General features: G+C 44.0%; 2 protein-coding genes across 6 annotated transcripts in view; one reads left to right on the top strand and one right to left on the bottom strand.

Moving 5' to 3' along the window:
• Positions 1 to 19,569, top strand: part of VSIG1 (V-set and immunoglobulin domain containing 1) — a 173,973-nt gene that overhangs the window by 30,548 nt on the left and 123,856 nt on the right. For 4 of the 5 annotated variants that reach the window (XM_044235365.1, XM_044235363.1, XM_044235364.1 and 1 more), the window contains 4 exons: positions 7,457 to 7,627; positions 16,782 to 16,926; positions 17,219 to 17,389; positions 17,510 to 17,676. The gene's annotated coding sequence lies outside the window, so the exon portion shown is untranslated. Of the gene's footprint in view, positions 1 to 7,456; positions 7,628 to 16,781; positions 16,927 to 17,218; positions 17,390 to 17,509; positions 17,677 to 19,569 lie in introns of those variants that run through there. The other variant, XM_044235367.1, reaches the window with a different exon arrangement.
• Positions 3,155 to 4,441, bottom strand: TEX13A (testis expressed 13A). Its single transcript, XM_044235369.1, has 2 exons — positions 3,941 to 4,441; positions 3,155 to 3,847 (listed from the first exon to the last, which is right to left on the bottom strand). Exons 1-2 carry the CDS (start codon positions 4,394 to 4,396, stop codon positions 3,155 to 3,157), a joined length of 1,149 nt encoding a protein of 382 aa, XP_044091304.1. The 5' UTR covers positions 4,397 to 4,441.

The raw sequence follows: 19,569 nt of genomic DNA, 5'->3' as shown, positions 1-19,569 counted from the left end.
ACTCTACAGTGTCTTGTCAGTCCACATCAGCAGCACACAGGCACAAGCCCCCTATGACCCAGCAATTGCACTACTGGGAATTTACCCTAAAGATACAAACGTAGTGATCCAAAGGGGCACATGCACCCGAATGTTTATAGCAGCAATGTCCACAATAGCCAAACTATGGAAAGAACCTAGATGTCCATCAACAGATGAATGGATCAAGAAGATGTGGTATATATACACAATGGAATACTATGCAGCCATCAAAAGAAACAAAATCTTGCCATTTGCGACAACATGGATGGAACTAGAGCATATCATGCTTAGCGAAATAAGTCAAGCGGAGAAAGACAACTATCATATGATCTCCCTGATATGAGGAAGTGGTGATGCAACATGGGGGCTTAAGTGGGTAGGAGAAGAATCCATGTTTCCAAACTCCTTACCGCACAGATGAGTGTCTGTTCTCCTTCCCTCATGCCTCAGAGGATGAGGCAGCCTTTCCAATCCTACCCGAGCCAGTCAATTCACTCCTTTTTAAAATTTTTGTAATCATTTAATTATTTCACTTTACACAACACAGAAGTACATAACAATCTAAAACTCCCTCCGCCCAACTGTCCCAGACCCCACCCCAGTTTATATCCCCCGCACCCCATCCTCCTCCTTACCATGTCCTGACCCTGAGCTTACCCTCCCTACGTAATACCTTGTTTGCTAAATGTCTTTCCAGACCTTTTTCTATGCTTTTTCAAACATCAATCTATAATGTAAGGCACACATAAATCTGTAACTAACATACATATCATACACATGCAGAGTTCTAGAACTTTGGGGGGTTTTGTTTCACACACAAAAAACTAGCTGTCAATTTTATTTCATTGAATAGTACAGTGGACATGCTTCCAATACAGTATGCAGGGTCTATCTCCATTTACACATTGTATTTTCAAGCTTTCTTCAGCTGTCTCCCTCCCCATGGTTCAAGTTTCTCCCATATTCCAAAGAACCCTCTCTCTCAGCCCTGTATGCTACCCCACTCCTTTCTTTCACAGCCAGAAGTGCTTGAAGAGCTCCCCCATACTTCCTTGTTTCCTATTTACTCCCCAGTCCTTGTGGTTTGGCTTCTGCTCTTCCCCAGCCCAGATCTGATCAAAGATCAACAGTGAATACCAGACCCAATGAGCACTTTTTACCTCCTACCTTAGGGCTTCCCCTGCAGACTGGAGGGGAATGATCTCCTTGCTATTCTCCCTCCTACCGCCCATTCTGACTACTCCCAAGGACCTCCTTGCCTCCATGGTTCCCGAACAGTGGCAGTTGTGCTCTCCAGTGGATGTGTGGCAATATCTGGAGACATTTTTGGCTGTCACAGCTAGGGGGTAGAGTGAGGCACCTAAGGGGTAGAGGGCAGGGGTTCTGCCAAACATCCTACAGTGTACTGGACAGCCTCCTACAACAAAGAATTACTCACTCTCAGGTGTCAGGAGTGCCCTAGAAAAATATAAATGAGCCCAGAGATATTTCTGAAAATGCAGGTTAGGGATCTTGCCCCAAACTGTGATGGTTGTCCACACCTGCCCCAATGGGGGACAGCACAGAGTCACAGCCAGCTGCTGTAGAGATGTCCCAGGGCCATGACAGCTTCAGGCTCTAGGCCAGTAGAGTCCCTGGGTAATATCCAGGGTTCCTCTGGTTGTCTTACTATGGTCCAGGTGTGACACCTCACCATCTTTCCATCTGTGGGCTAAACCTTATGTTTAGTCTCCATCATCAATACTCACAGTCGTGAGAAAGGAGACACAGACCATCTTTTCCCCTCCCCCTTTCCCAGTTTACCCCCTCCCCCTGGAAATTGATTTCCCTTTGGGATATGTTTTATTTCACATTCATGAATTCATTGAGGCCTTTGTAGCCAGATTTCCCCTTCTGCTATTATTCTGGTGGTGGGCTGGGACAGAGAATCCCTCAGGATGGCAACACACTTTGGTCCGTGGTCTAAACCAGTAAACCCTCTGGGCACTAGAAGTTGCTGACTCACCTCTTTGGCAGTGGCAGGAGTTTCCAGTTCTGCCACTGAGACTGGGGAGTGTTCTATTGTGGATCTAGACAGTCATAGCAGTCATTGTCCGCAACTGGTGCTGGTGTCCCGTTTGCAGACCTAAAGGATTTTCTTAGGAGTGGCAAATCTCTGCTGTGTTGTAAGCCCAGGGTTAACTACAGGCCTGTTTGGATCGTTTCTCACACTTTAACTTGATCAGAACATGAACAAGCTTCCTGTCCAGTTCATTCCTGGAGACTCTTGGGATGCAGGAATCCTCACTACCCATACCCTTTGATGCTCCTCCCCAGCCAAGTTCTGACATTTTCTTTGACAGTCTGTGGTTTGTAACTGCTCTTCTGGTGCCAGTTTCTGACTTGGAAATAACCTGCTTGCCCAGAACAGGAACTCGCTCAAGTTAGCTTAAAGAAATGGGGATCTGTATAGATTGGATTTTCACAATTGCACAATTGCAGAGAGTGGAAAAGTAATCTTGCCACCACTTTCTCCACCTCTGGGGTTGCAGAATCAACTCCTGTGCTGCTTCTCTGTGCTTGTCTGATCCCTGGGACCGCATTCTGGCATCCTCTAAAAGACACTTGGCTTCTATAAAGCACACAGTTCTGCTCCCTGACAACCAGGACCAGAGCTTGGCTGTGGCCTTGGCCCCAACTCCAAATAACCCACTCTTTTCTTACCCAACACCACCCTGACTATGGAATCTGCCTCTCAGTTCAGATTCTCTAGTGTGAGAACCGGTTTGGCTCAGGATAGGTCAGGTATCCCCTCCTGCTCCAATCATATACAGCCTAGGTGGGAACAGAGGTGTGTTTCCATATACATGGCTGCTCAGGCCCACCAGATACTAGGGTTGGGGAGGGAGACATATACTATGAAGCTACGGTGTGGGATGCTAGTGCTCTGGAACACAAAAGGGGTCATCAAAATAAATCTCACCTTGTCAATCTATACCACCTCCAGTTCCAACCCCCCTCCCTTCCACTTCCTTAGCCCCATTCTCCCATTCATGCCCTCCCCCCACTCTACCCAGTTCCCTTCCTTACCCTCCCACTTTGAACATTGATTTCCCATTGGTTTATGTTTTTGTTATATTTCACATTTCTAAATTTACTGAGGGCTTTGCAGCCAGATTCCCCTCCCACAGCGGAAGCAAATTTCCCTCCGTGAAAAATTCACAGCTTTACACCAAGGGCAGTCCCAATCCCCAGGCCTTCGAAATATGGGAGGTCTTCTCTGCTGATGGGGTTCGGAGTCTCTCCTGTCTCTTTGGGATTCTTGAGGGTCTGTTCCCTGGGACCCCACATCAGAACACAAGCTAACATCAGAGGGCTTCCTGTTGGGAGATGTCTGAGATGGAACTCTTGCTGTGCATGTTGCTGCTGGTGGGGATGGTGTGGGCGCAGGTGGGAAGGGGGATGAGGGGCATGAGTAGGAGTACGTGAATGAGGCAGGGAGCTGGACAGGAAGGGGTGATGGTGAGACTATGGACCCAGGCTTGAGGGTCCCAGAGAAATAAAACATGGTGGTTTCCACTGACCTGAGATCTCCCCCTCTCTGGCCACCAGTGGTGTAATTTTTCCGTTCCACGGCTCCGACCACGTGCAGGAGGCCTCTGCCGAGCTCCTTTGTGGCTTCAGCCCCCAATGCATTTTTCTGTCTTCTTCTTCCTTTTCCTGTGGCACCAGCAGGAGCAGCTTGGGACTCCTCTACCTCCTTGCGTGTTTCTTCTGTCCCAGCCCCACTGGCAGTGGCTGGGCCTGGCCCCTCTGTGGCCTGGCCCTGCTCCCTGGTAGACCCCAGCTGTTGGAGAGAAAAGGGCAGGGTCGAGACCCAGTCTGAGCAGAGAGAGGGCAGTGCGATGGGGTGGGGACCAAGTAGAGATAATCTTACAACCTGGAAGAGCTTCCACTTCAGGAGGTCCCGTTCCTTCTGCATCTCTGCCAGGTTTGCTTGTGTCTGCCGCATCCGGAATGCTGCCTCCTTGCGCTCCATCTCCTGCCGCGCTGTGTGCTCCTTTAGGTCTGAGGCCAAGGCCTGTGCAGCGGACTTATGCAGTTTGGCAAAATCGTGCAGCCACTGTACCCTGTGCTTGTGTAACTGGCCCTGCCTGCGTGCGAAACGCACGCCCAGGGCAAGGCTGCTCCAGGCACAGGCGTCTTTGACCTCGCTGGGCACCGTGCTGTCCTCTAGGATGTCCCTGAGCTTGTTCTCCACCTCCTCCCAGGACAGGGCTATATTCTCGAGATAGAACTCAGGGCCTTTTGTGTGCCCGGCCATCTTCTCATTGATGAAGGCCACAACATTGTTGTGCTGGAACCCACTGCTGGCATCATCGGGTTTTAAGGACATGACTACTGAGCCCCTTAGGGATTTAGCTGTCCCTGTGGGATGAATCAACCAGTTGTCCACTCTGCAGGGGCCCTCCCCAACCGGCACGCCTTCCCGCCCCCCACCCCCCATCTCCCCCCATGCTTGCCGCCTGCCCCCTGCCCCCCCACCATCCCCTGCCCCCTCACCGTTGCACCCTGCTTCCCCCCTGATCCCCCACCTTCCCACGTCCAGCCCTTCCCAGCCCTCTCCCGTGCCCCCTTCCCAACAGGCCGCCTCCAGTCTCCTCCTACCTGCTGCCCTGCCCTTTCCTCTCCGGCCTCAGACCCTCTTAAAGGCCCCCTGACTGGCTTTCCCCACCCTAGTACACCTCCCACCAAATCTCACCTCTAAGGTGGGGATGGGGGGGTTGCGGGGTAGGGGGGGCAGATAGGTTGCTGGCTAACCACGCCTACCGACTAAGCCCAAAGTGAGAGCACACGGGTCCCTCCAAAGACTCCAGGCGGAGAAAAGGAAGTCTTGGGGCCAATCCTCGAGGCTTTTACTCTAGGACTGTTCCAACTTCCGGAGATAGTGGGGGTGGGAGGGAATTTATGAGGAAGGTTCCTCCCAAACTCCAGGACAAAAGAGAACCTGCTACATTGCTGAAAGTTGTTGAAGGTGGGAAACAATAGCAGTGATTAGAAAAGATTTAGAATCTGAAACATGAAGTACTCATAATTAAGTACAGGAAGTTCCGCCCCCCTCCATAAAGGTTTGTCCCATGCCAGGGGGGGTCCTCGCCTCCTAGAGATGGAATGTTCTAGAACTTGAAGCAGCTCCAATCCTTCACTGGCTTTCCGTAAGCCTCGGAGGAAGTGGGTGGAGCCTGGGAACAGCTTTGTCACCCATTGGCTCAGCACTGAATATTATAGTCACCCTAAACAATCTTAAATTCTGGCCATTTTACCCCGAAAGCATGTCTCAAATCTGTCCACCTTCACACGCCCTCCGTCCTAATCCAGCTCCCCCTGGCGTATATATTCCCTGGACCACTGCAGCCCTCTGATAACCTAGTCTGTCTCCTGCCTACCTTAACATCAGAGGGATCTGAGCATGTCAGTTTAAACCTCCAATGGCTTTCTGAAGACTACTGGAAAAACCAGACAGACTTAAGATTTAGTCCTACTTTGCCACTTACTAGAAGACCTTCTACTATATAATTGAGTATTAGTTTCTACCTGTGGGCCTGCCATGAGGACTGAATGACAAAGTGCATGTAAAGTTGATGTGATGTTTTATATGATCGCATTTTTGTAAAAATTACAAATTCTGTGTGTGTGTGTTTCTATGCTCATGAAGTGGGAGGGGGAGAGTATATACTAGATTCTTAACATTGGTTATCTCTGGGAGGTGGAATTGGAGAGGAGGTTGGAAAAAATTTTTCTTTTTAAAATAAATCTTTCTAGGGTGCCTGGGTGGCTCAGTTGGTCAAGCAGCTGCCTTCAGCTCAGGTCACGATCCCAGAGTCCTGGGATGGAGTCCCACATGGGGCTCCCAGCTCCACGGGGAGTCTGCTTCTCCCTCTTACCTTCTCACCTCTCATGCTCTCTCATGGTCTCTCTCTCTCTCTCAAATAAATAAATAAAATCTTAAAATAAAATACATCTTTCTGTGATTTCATTTGTTACAAAGAACATTTACTTCTATATGCATGCATGCATTAAAAATCTGGAAAGTCACATACCAAAATGTTAACAGTGGTTATTTTGGAATGGTAGGAATATAGTACTTTAAAAAACTTTGTATTTTCTCTATTGTAGAAATTATTTATAATAATCATGTGTTTTTTAAAAAGTTTAAACTATTTTTATAACTTGTGATCAGTGTAAATAATTTTTAAATATCTATAATGTAAATGTGTCCCTATAATCTCACTGTTCCATAACCTAGAAGATAACTAATATTAATAGTTTGAGATATATATGTATATATATATATATTTATATTTCTCCTTCTAGTCTTTTAATATAGGCCATAGCAAATGCAGTTGACCCTTGAACAACACAGGATTTGAACTGTGTGGATTTTTTAAAAATAAATTCAGTACAGTACTATAAATATATTTTCTCTTTGTTATAATTTTCTTAATTAAAAACATTCTTTTCTCTAGCTTATTTTATTGTAAGATACAGTAGATAATACATATAATATACAAATACGTGTTAGTTGATTATTTTATTGTTAAAGCTTTTGGTCAACAGTAGGCTATTAGTTGTTAAGTTTTGGGGAAATCAGAAGTTATAGGCAGATTTTCTACTGTGTGGAGGCCGGAGCCCCTAGCCCCCTGAGTTGTTCAAGGGTCAGCTGTAATTGGCAGTTTCTCAAACAAAGAATCCTCTCACTTGTCTTCTGGCCTTTGCCCAGGCTGCTCCATAAGTGTTTTGTCCCTGTGCTCCTCCTGTTATCCCTGCTCCCATTCTTTTCCTCCAACTAACTGCTCTTCAATCCCTCTTCCCCTTTCACAACAGCACTCAAGTATTTCTTTCTCTTGTATTTCTTGGTCCTCCAGATCCCACCCCAAGCTGGGCTGAATTGTGCCACCTTTCTGTGTCCCCATAATACCTTGTGCATTCCACTTGCAGTACTTTTCAAGGCCAGGTCTGGGTTTTAATTATTTTTGTGCTTTCAGCATCTGGAACAGTGGTAAGCACCCAATGACTGAAAGAATTCACTACATTAGTAAGGTACAGATACCTATTTTCTTTCTTCTCTAAAATGTCTTTTACTCCACACATACTGATTTTCTGCTAATTCACAGCTTCTTGTGGTAGGGATCTCTCTTCAGTATTTGAAACTAACCAGTATTTGACAGATTTTGAGTTTGTAAAAAAAAAAATACCCTGGAAGATTCAGGAATGAAGCTTCTGTGTGAAGGATTAAAACAGCCAAACTGTATCTTATGGACATTGGGGTAACTGATAGCAGGAGAATTTGTTGTCTGTGTTCGTATCATTTTTGGTCAATTTCTGTTTGCATGGGGAGAGAGCAATGATAATGATAATGATAATGATAATGAAGTCATTCTTCTCTTCTCTGAAGGTTGTACCGATGCCTTATCTCTCCTACTTCTTGTGGGGTACTGGCAGCTATTCTCAGTACCAGTCAGTGGCTCACTGATCTGGAATTTAGTGAAACCAAATTGGAAGCTTCAGCTTTGAAATTGCTTTGTGAAGGCTTAAAAGATCCAAACTGCAAATTACGGAAGCTCAAGTAAGTTGTAACTATTAGTTTCCTTGCTGCAAGAAAAAAAATTTAAATATGCAACTCAAGATGGATGTTTTGTGATCAAAACACATTTCAAGGAATCATGGAGAGGAAGAATAAAAGTGACAGTCCCTAAAATTGTTCTTATGCAAAAAGTTTAGGAAAAGAATTTTCATTGTAAGTGACAATAACATCAATGGTTATAATAATAACCCACACTTACTGAACAATCACTTTGTGCTAAGCATTGTGCTGACTGCTTTGTATCTATAATTTCCTTTAATTGTACAACAGTTCTGAGCAGTTTCAGATTATTATCTCCATTTTAGTGATGAGGAAATGGGGACCCAAGGGTCATAAGACCAAGTAACATGGCAAAGGCACAGTTCAGAACCCTCATGTATTTGACTTCAAAGTCCATGATAATGATTTTAATAAAAAAGTTTATCTTATAAACTTTTATTTATTTTTATTTTTTTAAGATTTTATTTATTTATTTGACACAGAGAGGTGATCACAAGTAGGGAGAGAGGCAGGCAGAGCAAGATAGGGGGAATCAGGTTCCCTGCTGAGCAGAGAGCCTGATGAGGGACTTGATCCCAGGACCCCAAGACCATGACCTGAGCTGAAGGCAGAGGCTTAGGCCACTGAGCCATCCAGGCGCCCTATCTTATAAACTTTTAGATTTTAGTATTTGGGTTCTCCAGAGAAACAGAACAAATAAGATGTATCTGAATATACAGTTGACTCTTGAACCACATAGGGGGTTAGCGCCCCCACACCCCACAGTTAGAAATCCACTTATAACTTTTTTTTTAAATGTTTTTGCATTTATTGATTTTTTTTAAATTTTCAGCATAACAGTATTCATTATTTTTTCACCACACCCAGTGCTCCATGCAATCCGTGCCCTCTATAATACCCACCACCTGGTACCCCAACCTCCCACCCCCCCACCACTTCAAACCCCTCAGATTGTATAACTTTTTTTTAAGATTTTATTTATTTATTTGACAGAGATCACAAGTAGGCAGAGAGAGAGGAGGAAGCAGGCTCCCTACTGAGCAGAGAGCCTGATGTGGGGCTTGATCCCAGGACCCTGAGATCATGACCTGAGCCGAAGGCAGAGGCTTTAACCCACTGAGCCACCCAGGTGCCCCCACTTATAACTTTTGACCCTTCAAAAGCTTAACTGCTAATAGCCTGCTCTTGACTGGAAGCCTTACTAATAACATGAACAGTTGATTGACACATACTCTGTATGTGATATGTTTTATATATGTATTGTTACAAGAAAGTAAGCTGGGGAAAAGATGTTACTAAGAAAATCATGAGGAAGGGAAAATACATTTACAGCACTGGAGTATATTTATTAAAAAATTGGTGTTTAAGTGAACCCATGATTTCAAACCTGTGTTCAGGGGCCAACTGTATTGAGATTTATTTTAAGGAATTGACTCATAAGGATTAGGGTGGCTGTCAAGTTCAATATTTGCAAGGTAGGCCAACAGGCTGGAGACACAGGGAAAAGCTCATATTACATTTCAAGTCTGAAGACATTCTGCTGGGAGAATTCTCTCCTCTTCCCAGGGAGGTCAGTCTGTTTCTATAAAACCTTTCAGGGGGGGGGGGGACAAGATGGCGGGGGTACTAGGAAGAGGCGTCTTTTCAGCTGGTACCCCAAAGTGAGCTGATTACCTACCAAAGAACTCTGATCACCCATGAAATCAGCCTGAGATCAGAATTATACACGTCTGGATCTCTACAGGGGCAGAAGACGCCAGTGAGCAGGTAAAGCGGAATGGGAACAGCGGACTGATATCGGAAGATAAACAAAAGGGGGAGGGAGCCACCAGAGGCGACCGGTGCAAAAGTAATAACCCGATACGAGCGAGAGTGCCCTGCGTCTGGGGACCAGCATTAACTCGGAGACTGGTTGAAAGCACTCCAAAAGAGCAAAGGATCGCGGGGGCAAACTGTGGGAATCAGGGCGGCTAGGGACAGGGGCTTGAGTCCCCGGTCCCAGACGGCCTCCCCGGCGCGGAGGCAGAGAGAGTGCGGCGGAGAAACCGGCTCCTGGTCCCTAAGCCGCCAGCGTGCCCCAGAGCGCGGGGTTCCGGCTCCTGTGAGGGGATGGGAGCCGGTCTGCAGAACGCGCGCTAGCCCTACCACAAAGCTTGAGATGCGCGTGCACGTCACTCCAGCTCTCCTGGGTTTCTAAGGCCCTGGGGCGCTTCTTGACCCGGGCCATTGTTTCAAAGTCTAAGCCTCGCGCCCGCGAAACTCTTCCCCGGACAGAGGCGCGCAAAAGCCCAGCCTGCGGCTTACGGACCAGCGCCCAGTTCTCAGTGCCCCAGACGCGCGCCCGACCCACAGCCGCCTCTGAAAAGAGGTGCACGCAAGCCGGGCACTCCCAGCCCCGGCCAGCGGCAAAATCTCAGTGTGCGATCGCTGCTTGGAACCTCTCTGGCGGTCAGGAGCTCCCAGACAGCCGCCACTGCCTTGGCTTTGGGGACGAGCAAAAGATCCTGCGCCCCCAGGGTCTTTAACTTGGAACCTGCACTGCCAGCGTCCAAGGGGGAATTTATTCAGCTTCTGCACCCAGACTGAGGCTTCTGAGACGGAGATCAGGAAGTGTTCCAGGGTGCACCTTGACTGCACCAGAGTTGATACATCCAGCTACATCTGTTCAGTCTTCTCCCACCAAAATGACTAGGAGGAGGAATGCCCAACAGAAGAAAAATACAGAGGATGGACCTTCCGCAACAGAACTAACGGCTATCAACATAGACAATATGTCGGAAAGAGAATTCAGGCTAACAATTATCCAGGCAATAGCTAGGTTGGAGAAAGCCATGGATGACCAAACAGAATTGATTAGAGCCGAACTGAAAGCGACCAGACAGGATGTTCACAATGTTAGGGCGGAGCTTAAAGCTACCAGGGAGGAGGTCCACAATGCTCTCAATGAGTTCCAATCCAATCTAAACTCTCTCAAAGCTAGGGTAACTGAGACAGAAGATAGAATTAGTGATCTGGAAGACAAACAGATAGAGAGAAAGGATCAGGAGGAAGCCTGGAACAAACAGCTTAGATCCCACGAAAGCAGAATTAGGGAAATAAGTGATGCCATGAAGCGTTCCAACGTCAGAATTATTGGAATTCCTGAAGGGGAGGAGAAAGAAAGAAGTCTAGAAGATGTCGTGGAACAAGTCCTTCATGAAAACTTTCCGAATCTCGCGAATGAAACCAGCGTTCATGTACTAGAGGCTGAACGGTCTCCACCCAAGATTATACACTCCAAAAAAACATCACGACACCTGATAGTCAAATTGAGAAATTATAATTGTAGGTATAATCTCTTGAAAGCTGCCAGGGCAAAGAGGCTCCTTACTTACAGAGGGAAGCCCATCAGAATAACGTCAGACCTGTCCACAGAGACCTGGCAAGCCAGAAGAGGCTGGCAAGATATATTCAGGGCACTAAATGAGAAGAACATGCAGCCAAGAATACTTTATCCAGCAAGACTGACATTCAAAATGGATGGAGAGATAAAGAGTTTCCAAGACCGGCAAGACTTAAAAGACTATGCAACCACCAAGCCGATACTGCAGGAAATATTAAGGGGGGTTCTATAAAAGAGGAAAAATCCCAAGAATAGCATTGAACAGAAATATAGAGACAGTCTACAGAAAGAAAGACTTCAAAGGTAACTCGATGTCAATAAAAACGTATCTATCAATAATCACTCTCAATGTGAATGGCCTAAATGCACCCATAAAACGGCACAGGGTTGCAGATTGGATAAAACGACAGGACCCATCCATATGCTGTCTACAAGAGACCCATTTTGAACCTAAAGATACACGCAGACTGAAAGTGAAGGGGTGGAGAAACATCTTTCATGCCAATGGGACTCAAAAGAAGGCTGGGGTAGCGATTCTCATATCAGATAAATTAGACTTCAAACTAAAGACTGTAGTCAGAGATACAGAAGGACACTACATAATCCTTAAAGGGACTATCCACCAAGATGATCTAACAATTGTAAATATCTATGCTCCCAATATGGGAGCAGCCAATTACTTAAGAAAACTGTTAATCAAGATAAAGAGTCATATTGATATGAATACACTAATCGTAGGTGATCTTAACACGCCTCTTTCAGAATTAGACAGATCATCGAAGCAGAAAATCAATAAAGAAACAAGAGCATTGAACGACACATTGGACCAGATGGACCTCATAGATATATACAGAACATTCCACCCTAAAACAGCAGAATACTCATTCTTCTCAAGTGCACACGGAACCTTCTCCAGAATAGACCACATACTGGGTCACAAATCAGGACTCAGCCGATACCAAAAGACTGAGATTATTCCCTGCATATTCTCAGATCACAATGCTTTGAAACTGGAGCTCAATCACAAGGAAAAGTTCCGAAGGAACTCAAACACCTGGAAGCTAAAGACCACCTTGCTTAAGAATGCTTGGATCAACCAGGAGATCAAAGAAGAACTGAAACAATTCATGGAAACCAATGAGAATGAAGACACTTCGGTCCAAAACCTATGGGATACAGCAAAGGCGGTCCTAAGGGGAAAATATATAGCCATCCAAGCCTTGCTCAAAAAAATTGAAAAATCCAGAACACACCAGCTGTCTCTACACCTTAAAGAACTGGAGGATCAACAACAAATCAAACCAACTCCACACATAAGAAGGGAAATCATCAAGATTAGAGCTGAGATCAATGAGGGAGAAACCAGAGATACAGTAGAACGTATCAATGAAACTAGAAGCTGGTTTTTTGAAAGAATCAATAAGATCGATAAGCCACTGGCTACACTAATCCAAAAGAAAAGAGAGAAATCCCAAATTCATAAAATTATGAATGAAAGGGGAGAGATCACAACTAACACCAAGGAAGTAGAAACAATCATCAGAAGTTACTACGAACAGTTATATGCCAATAAGCTTAGCAACCTTGATGAAATGGATGCATTCCTGGAAAAATATAAACTACCAAAATTGAACCAGGAAGAAATCGACAACCTGAATAGACCGATATCTAATAACGAGATTGAAGCAGTGATCAAAAATCTCCCAAAAAACAAGAGCCCAGGACCTGACGGATTCCCTGGGGAATTCTACCAAACCTTCCAAGAAGAAATAACACCTATTCTCCTGAAGCTGTTTCAAAAAATTGAAGCAGAAGGAAAACTTCCAGACTCTTTCTATGAAGCCAGCATTACCCTGATCCCCAAACCAGGCAAGGACCATACCAAAAAGGAGAATTTCAGACCAATATCACTGATGAATATGGATGCTAAGATTCTCAACAAGATCCTAGCCAACAGGATCCAACAACACATTAAAAAGATTATCCACCATGATCAGGTGGGATTCATCCCTGGGCTACAAGGATGGTTCAACATTCGTAAATCAATCAATGTGATACAACAAATTAATAGGAGAAGAGAGAAGAACCACATGGTCCTCTCAATTGATGCAGAAAAAGCATTTGACAAAATCCAACATCCGTTCCTGATTAAAACGCTTCAAAGTATAGGGATAGAGGGAACATTCCTGAACCTCATCAAATCTATCTATGAAAGACCCACAGCAAATATCATCCTCAATGGGAAAAAGCTTGCAGCCTTCCCGTTGAGATCAGGAACAAGACAAGGATGCCCACTTTCACCACTCTTGTTCAACATAGTATTAGAAGTCCTAGCAACAGCAATCAGACAACAGAGAGAAATAAAAGGTATCCAAATTGGTAATGAAGAAGTCAAACTCTCTCTCTTCGCAGATGACATGATTCTTTATATGGAAAACCCAAAAGACTCCACCCCCAAACTACTAGAACTCATACAGCAATTCAGCAGCGTGGCAGGATACAAAGTCAATGTGCAGAAATCAGTGGCTTTCTTATACACTAACAAGGAAAATACAGAAAGGGAAATTAGAGAATCGATTCCATTTACTATAGCACCAAGAACCATAAGATACCTGGGAATAAACCTAACTAAAGAGGTAAAGGATCTATACTTGAGGAACTATAGAACACTCATGAAAGAAATTGAAGAAGACACAAAAAGATGGAAGACCATTCCATGCTCTTGGATCGGAAGAATAAACATCGTTAAAATGTCTATACTGCCTAGAGCAATCTATACTTTTAATGCCATTCCGATCAAAATTCCACCGGCATTCTTCAAAGAGCTGGAGCAAATAATCCAAAAATTTGTATGGAATCAGAAGAGACCCCGAATCGCTAAGGAAACGTTGAAAAACAAAAATAAAGCTGGCGGCATCACCTTACCTGATTTCAAGCTTTATTACAAAGCTGTGATCACCAAGACAGCATGGTACTGGCATAAAAACAGACACATAGACCAGTGGAACAGAGTAGAGAGCCCTGATATGGACCCTCAACTCTATGGTCAATTAATCTTCGACAAAACAGGAAAAAATATACAGTGGAAAAAAGACAGTCTCTTCAATAAATGGTGCTGGGAAAACTGGACAGCTATATGTAGAAGAATGAAACTCGACCATTCTCTTACACCGTACACAAAGATCAACTCAAAATGGATAAAAGACCTCAACGTGAGACAGGAATCTATCAGAATCTTAGAGGAGAACATAGGCAGTAATCTCTTCGATATCAGCCACAGCAACTTCTTTCAAGATACGTCTCCAAAGGCAAAGGAAACAAAAGCGAAAATAGACTTCTGGGACTTCATCAAAATCAAAAGCTTCTGCACAGCAAAGGAAACAGTCAAAAAAACAAAGAGGCAACCCACGGAATGGGAGAAGATATTTGCAAATGACAGTACAGACAAAAGGTTGATATCCAGGATCTATAATGAACTCCTCAAACTCAACCCACACGAAACAGACAAACACATCAAAAAATGGGCAGAAGAGTTGAACAGACACTTCTCCAATCAAGAAATACAAATGGCTATCAGACACATGAAAAAATGCTCATCATCATTAGCCCTCAGGGAGATTCAAATTAAAACCACATTGAGATATCACCTTACACCAGTTAGAATGGCCAAAATTAACAAAACAGGAAACAACATGTGTTGGAGAGGATGTGGAGAAAGGGGAACCCTCTTCCACTGTTGGTGGGAATGCAAGTTGGTGCAGCCTCTTTGGAGAACAGTGTGGAGATTCCTCAAGAAATTAAAAATAGAGCTTCCCTACAACCCTGCAATTGCACTCCTGGGTATTTACCCCAAAGATACAGATGTCGTGAAAAGAAGGGCCATCTGTACCCCAATGTTTATAGCAGCAATGGCCACAGTCGCCAAACTATGGAAAGAACCAAGATGCCCTTCAACGGATGAATGGATAAGGAAGATGTGGTCCATATACACTATGGAGTATTATGCCTCCATCAGAAAGGACGAATATCCAACTTTTGTAGCAACATGGACGGGACTGGAAGAGATTATGCTGAGTGAAATCAGTCAAGCAGAGAGAGTCAATTATCATATGGTTTCACTCATTTGTGGAGCATAACCAATAGCATGGAGGACAAGGGGCGTTAGAGAGTAGTAGGGAATTTGGGTAAATTGGAAGGGGAGGTGAACCATGAGAGACTATGGACTCTGAAAAACAGTCTGAGGGGTTTGAAGTGGCGGGGGGGTGGGAGGTTGGGGTACCAGGTGGTGGGTATTATAGAGGGCACAGCTTGCATGGAGCACTGGGTGTGGTGAAAAAATAATGAATACTGTTTTTCTGAAAATAAATAAATTGGGAAAAAAAAAAAAAAAACCTTTCAACTGATTAGGCGAGGCCAACCCAAGTTATGGAGGGCAAATTACTCAAAGTCTACTGATTTAAATGTTAATCTCATCTAAAAAGTACCTTCCCAGATACATCTAGAATAATTTTGACCAAATATCTAGATGTATAACCTAGCCAATGTGACACAATTAACTATCACTAACATATCAACATATATGTGGGTTTATTTATATTTTTTAAAGTAGACTTCATACCCAGTGTGGAGCCCAATGTGGGCTTTTAACTCATGACTCTGAGATCAAGACCTGAACTAAGATTAATAGTCAGATGCTTAGCCAACTGAGCCACCCAGGCACCCCTATGTGTGGGTTTTTAAAAGCAAAAGCTCTTTAACATTGAAGTTTTCTAAAATCTACTTTGAAACTCCTTTTTTACCCCACCAAAATACCTCTTTTTAAAATTTCTAAATTGAGGAGATATAGACATGTGTACCTATGAGCCTTCTGGAAGGCTAAGGTTGGAGCCTGGTTAACTCAAGAGAAAATTGAGGACTCAAAGATTATAGTATATATCATAGAAATTCCTGAAAGTAATGGGAAAAAAAGTTGATCGGTTTCAAGAAATTGTGCTATTTAATATGGAGAAACAAAGATTGAGAAGACAGGAAGGTTGGTAAAAAAAACCACTCTTCATACCAAAAAAGGAATATTACATGGTTGATGATGGTGGGCTGGGTCTCTAGGATGGAAAATTAATAAATAATGGACTTTTAGCTCTTTTGACTATAAAGCTTATTAAAGATATACCATTTCCCCCATGGGATTTGAAAGAAGCTCTGAGATAGAATTCTAAATTCATGTTGTGTACAATTGTGTAATGAAGTGCCCAACACTGGAATCATTTAAAAATGCCAGATGAGCCCAGGAAAAGGCAGGAGGCCACTGTGGGCTGGAGACCTCAGGAGGTGGCTTTGTGAAGGAGGTGTGCCAGGAGCTGGAACTTGAAGGAAGGCTAGGAAAACAGAAAACTTAGACAGCAGTGGCTGATTTTTCTTCTTTTTCTCTTGGTAGCTTGAGCACATGTTACCTACCAGATGCTAGCTGTATGGAGCTCTCTTCTTTCTTGCATGTGAGACAGACTTTAAAAGAGCTGTTTGGAAGGCAGCTATGCTCACCACTATACCATTTGCCAATGCCCTAGGGGACACAGAAGTACAGCCTCTCTGTGAAGGTCTGCAGCATGCAAAGGCTATTGTCCAGAATCTTGTGTAAGTGTCTGATTATCCTTGTTCTCACAGACCTTGGCACTTGAGGTTCAGTAGGACTCTATGGTTAACAGCCACCCTGGTATCCCCATTCCTTCAGACTTTCTGAATGTTCCCTTTCTGCAGCTAGCTGTGAGTCCCTCGCCCAAGTCCTGAGCTCCACCTGGTGCCTGACAAGGCTGCTTCTAATTAATAACAAAATTGAAGATTTGGGACTGAAATTGCTGTGCAAAGGATTAAAACAGCCTGACTGTCAGTTAAAGGATCTGGCGTAAGTATCATGGACTATAGCCACAGGCAGAATTTCTTGATGTTTCAGCAACTCTTAAAATTAAATGAGTATTTTTTGGCCTGGTGATTGAATCTCCAAGGAAGCAATAAATGAAGAACCAAATAATAAATGTTCCCCACTCCACAATCTCTGCTTGGTCCTGGCCCAAGGGATTTTTTTAAACATGATACTCTGAGTTTCTACTGTATTTTTCTAGTGCGCAAACAGAATTCCTAAAGTAACTCAGTGCAGATGAACTGATGCCAGCCTTCTCTGCTTTACTTCCTGGCAGACCGTGGACCTGCCACCTGACTGGAGAGTTTTGTCAGGATCTGTGGAATGTGCTCTACACTAATGAGTACTTAAGAGACCTTGACCTCAGTGATAATGCCTTAGGGGACAAGGGCATGCAGGTGCGATGTGAAGGGCTGAAAGACCCCTCCTGCAGACTGCAGACCTTGAGGTAAGTGCACAGCAACTCTTTGCTCCCTGGGCTCTCATTCCCAGCTCTATATGAAATGGAGGTTCATTGTGGAACTCGGAGTAAAACTGATTTCTTTCTTGAATCCACAATTCTTCATAGGTTATCACACTGTCATCTCACAGTTGTGTGCTGTGGAGCCCTTGCCTCTGTCAATAGAAATGAGAACCTAACATTGCTAGACCTAAGTAGAAACCACCTTAAGATTTTGGAATGCAAATGCTGTGTGATGCACTGATTCAGCCAATATGTAAACTACAGACATTCTAGTAAGTTACTATGGTGAGTGGGAGGGAGGTGGATGGGAGGGGGTCAAGAAAGACATGTTGGGTTTGATCATAGCCCATCGAAGCGAGGAAAGAAGAAAAACTGAGGGCAAGCCATGCCTAGGCAAAATATCAGAGTAAGTGAAATGAGCAGTAGGCCTCCTCCTTGGACACAGGGACAGGGCTCAAGGCAGAGAACAGGCAGCACTGGACAGCACTGGATCTCACTGCTATGAGAAGCAGCATGGCATAGGAAAAAGAGTACCAGATCTAGATTCTGTTAGGTCTGGCTTAAATACTGGGTTTAGCATTCACTAGCTATATGACCATGCTTACTTAACCTCCCTGAACTTTAGTATCCATGTCTGTAAAAGGGAGCTAATACTAGTACCCGGCTATCTGGTGTTAACAGGGGGCTTGAATGAAGTGAAACGTTAATTATAAATGTACCAATTACAACCATTGGTACATAGGTGGTACTCCATAAGTGTTAGATTCTTTCCCTTTTACTCTTCTTATACTTGCCAGGGGTCTTAAATATTTACATTTGAAAGTCTTTAAGACTCAAGGAAATGAAGCTGTAAAGATGCAGTTATATGAAGCGGAGGTCTTGACTCTTTCTGGTCAATGTCCATCTGCCAGCTCAGCAGGGTGGCATGACACACAAAGTCACTCTTAATTAGGATACAGCTATGCTGTGTTGGCAGCTAACCAGTGACCAAATGGCCATTCATTTCTGGCATTCAGAACTGGAACACATAGTGGAAAATAAAGGCCGAGTGCAAAAATTCCACATTTCAAAGCCAATTTGACGGATTGAAGTGTAAATGAAAACAACATAAAGGCCTGATTACAAATCTGGCTGAAACAGAAGCTGGTTCTCTACTAGCAAAGTGAAGTGTGTTAGTTTCAAAGGCTTGAAAGCACAGTGATTACTGCCCGGAAAGAGAGAATCATTTACAACATGATGAGCCTCAGAGATTTAGGGACCTCCATTCCATGGTGTCTTTCTCAAAAGAGGTGACTGCAGTCTATGTTGTCAACAGGTTGGAATAAGCTTAATGAACAATCCTAGTGTTTCTTCAAGTACTGAGTAATTTAATGTGGTAGCACTCCGTAGTGTGTATGCTTCAGCAAAGGTCTTAAGTGGCAGCGACGAGAAATTATTTTGGGATGGGATGCCATTATTTGCTTTCTATTGTAAATTATTACACTGTTTCCTGTATTTCTTGCTCTTTGCCTTTTATCCAATGTGCTTCCATTCTGTTTTCGGGGCATCCTTCAAACCCTTATAATTTGTCAGCTGACAAGTTGATAACAATGTGCAGTAATGGCTCAGAATACAAAATAAAGGACATACATGCACACACACTCACAGAATAGACACCATTCACTGACCTCAAATCAATTTTGATTTTTAGAGTATATGTAAGATAAACAACACTGTAATTAATGGAAATATATACTTACCAAGCAAGGTGAAAGGAAATTATGGATGATTTAATGTTGTGGTGGAATTGAAAGGGGGTATAATTCTAGGAGATCCTTCTAAAAGGGGAAGTCTCAGCTGTAAATTACAAAGACTGGAGGAAGAAGGTTATTTTCTAAGAGCTGCTTGGGTGTGGGGCTGAATCTTATTCCTCATTGTATTCTCCCCTGACCCATAATGTTCCTGGCTTAGCTTTGCATATATAAATACATACAGAAGACCAGTTAGTAATTTAGAGCATCTGGAGACAAGGAAAGGGGACAGTTAATGACATGTTCAATAAAGGCTACGTGTCTAGACATTCAGAAGGTCAAGGAACAAAAGAGGCTGTGGCCTTAGAGTGGCACAGCTCATCTTCATTCATTCCTCAGGTACTTGCTAAATATCTGCTATGTGCTAGGCACATG

The sequence above is a fragment of the Neovison vison genome, chromosome X (assembly GCF_020171115.1).
Source record: "Neovison vison isolate M4711 chromosome X, ASM_NN_V1, whole genome shotgun sequence".
Classification (NCBI taxonomy): domain Eukaryota; kingdom Metazoa; phylum Chordata; class Mammalia; order Carnivora; family Mustelidae; genus Neogale; species Neogale vison.
Note: the sequence above shows the minus strand (reverse complement) of the source record. Positions and strands in the feature narration are given on the sequence as shown.

Coding starts and splice junctions, on each gene's coding strand:
- TEX13A (XM_044235369.1), bottom strand. CDS start 4,396: ATGTCCTTAAAACCCGATGATGCCAGCAGTGGGTTCCAGCACAACAAT. Junction 3,848..3,940: donor TGAAGTGGAAGCTCTTCCAG/GTTGTAAGATTA, acceptor TCTCTCCAACAG/CTGGGGTCTACCAGGGAGCA.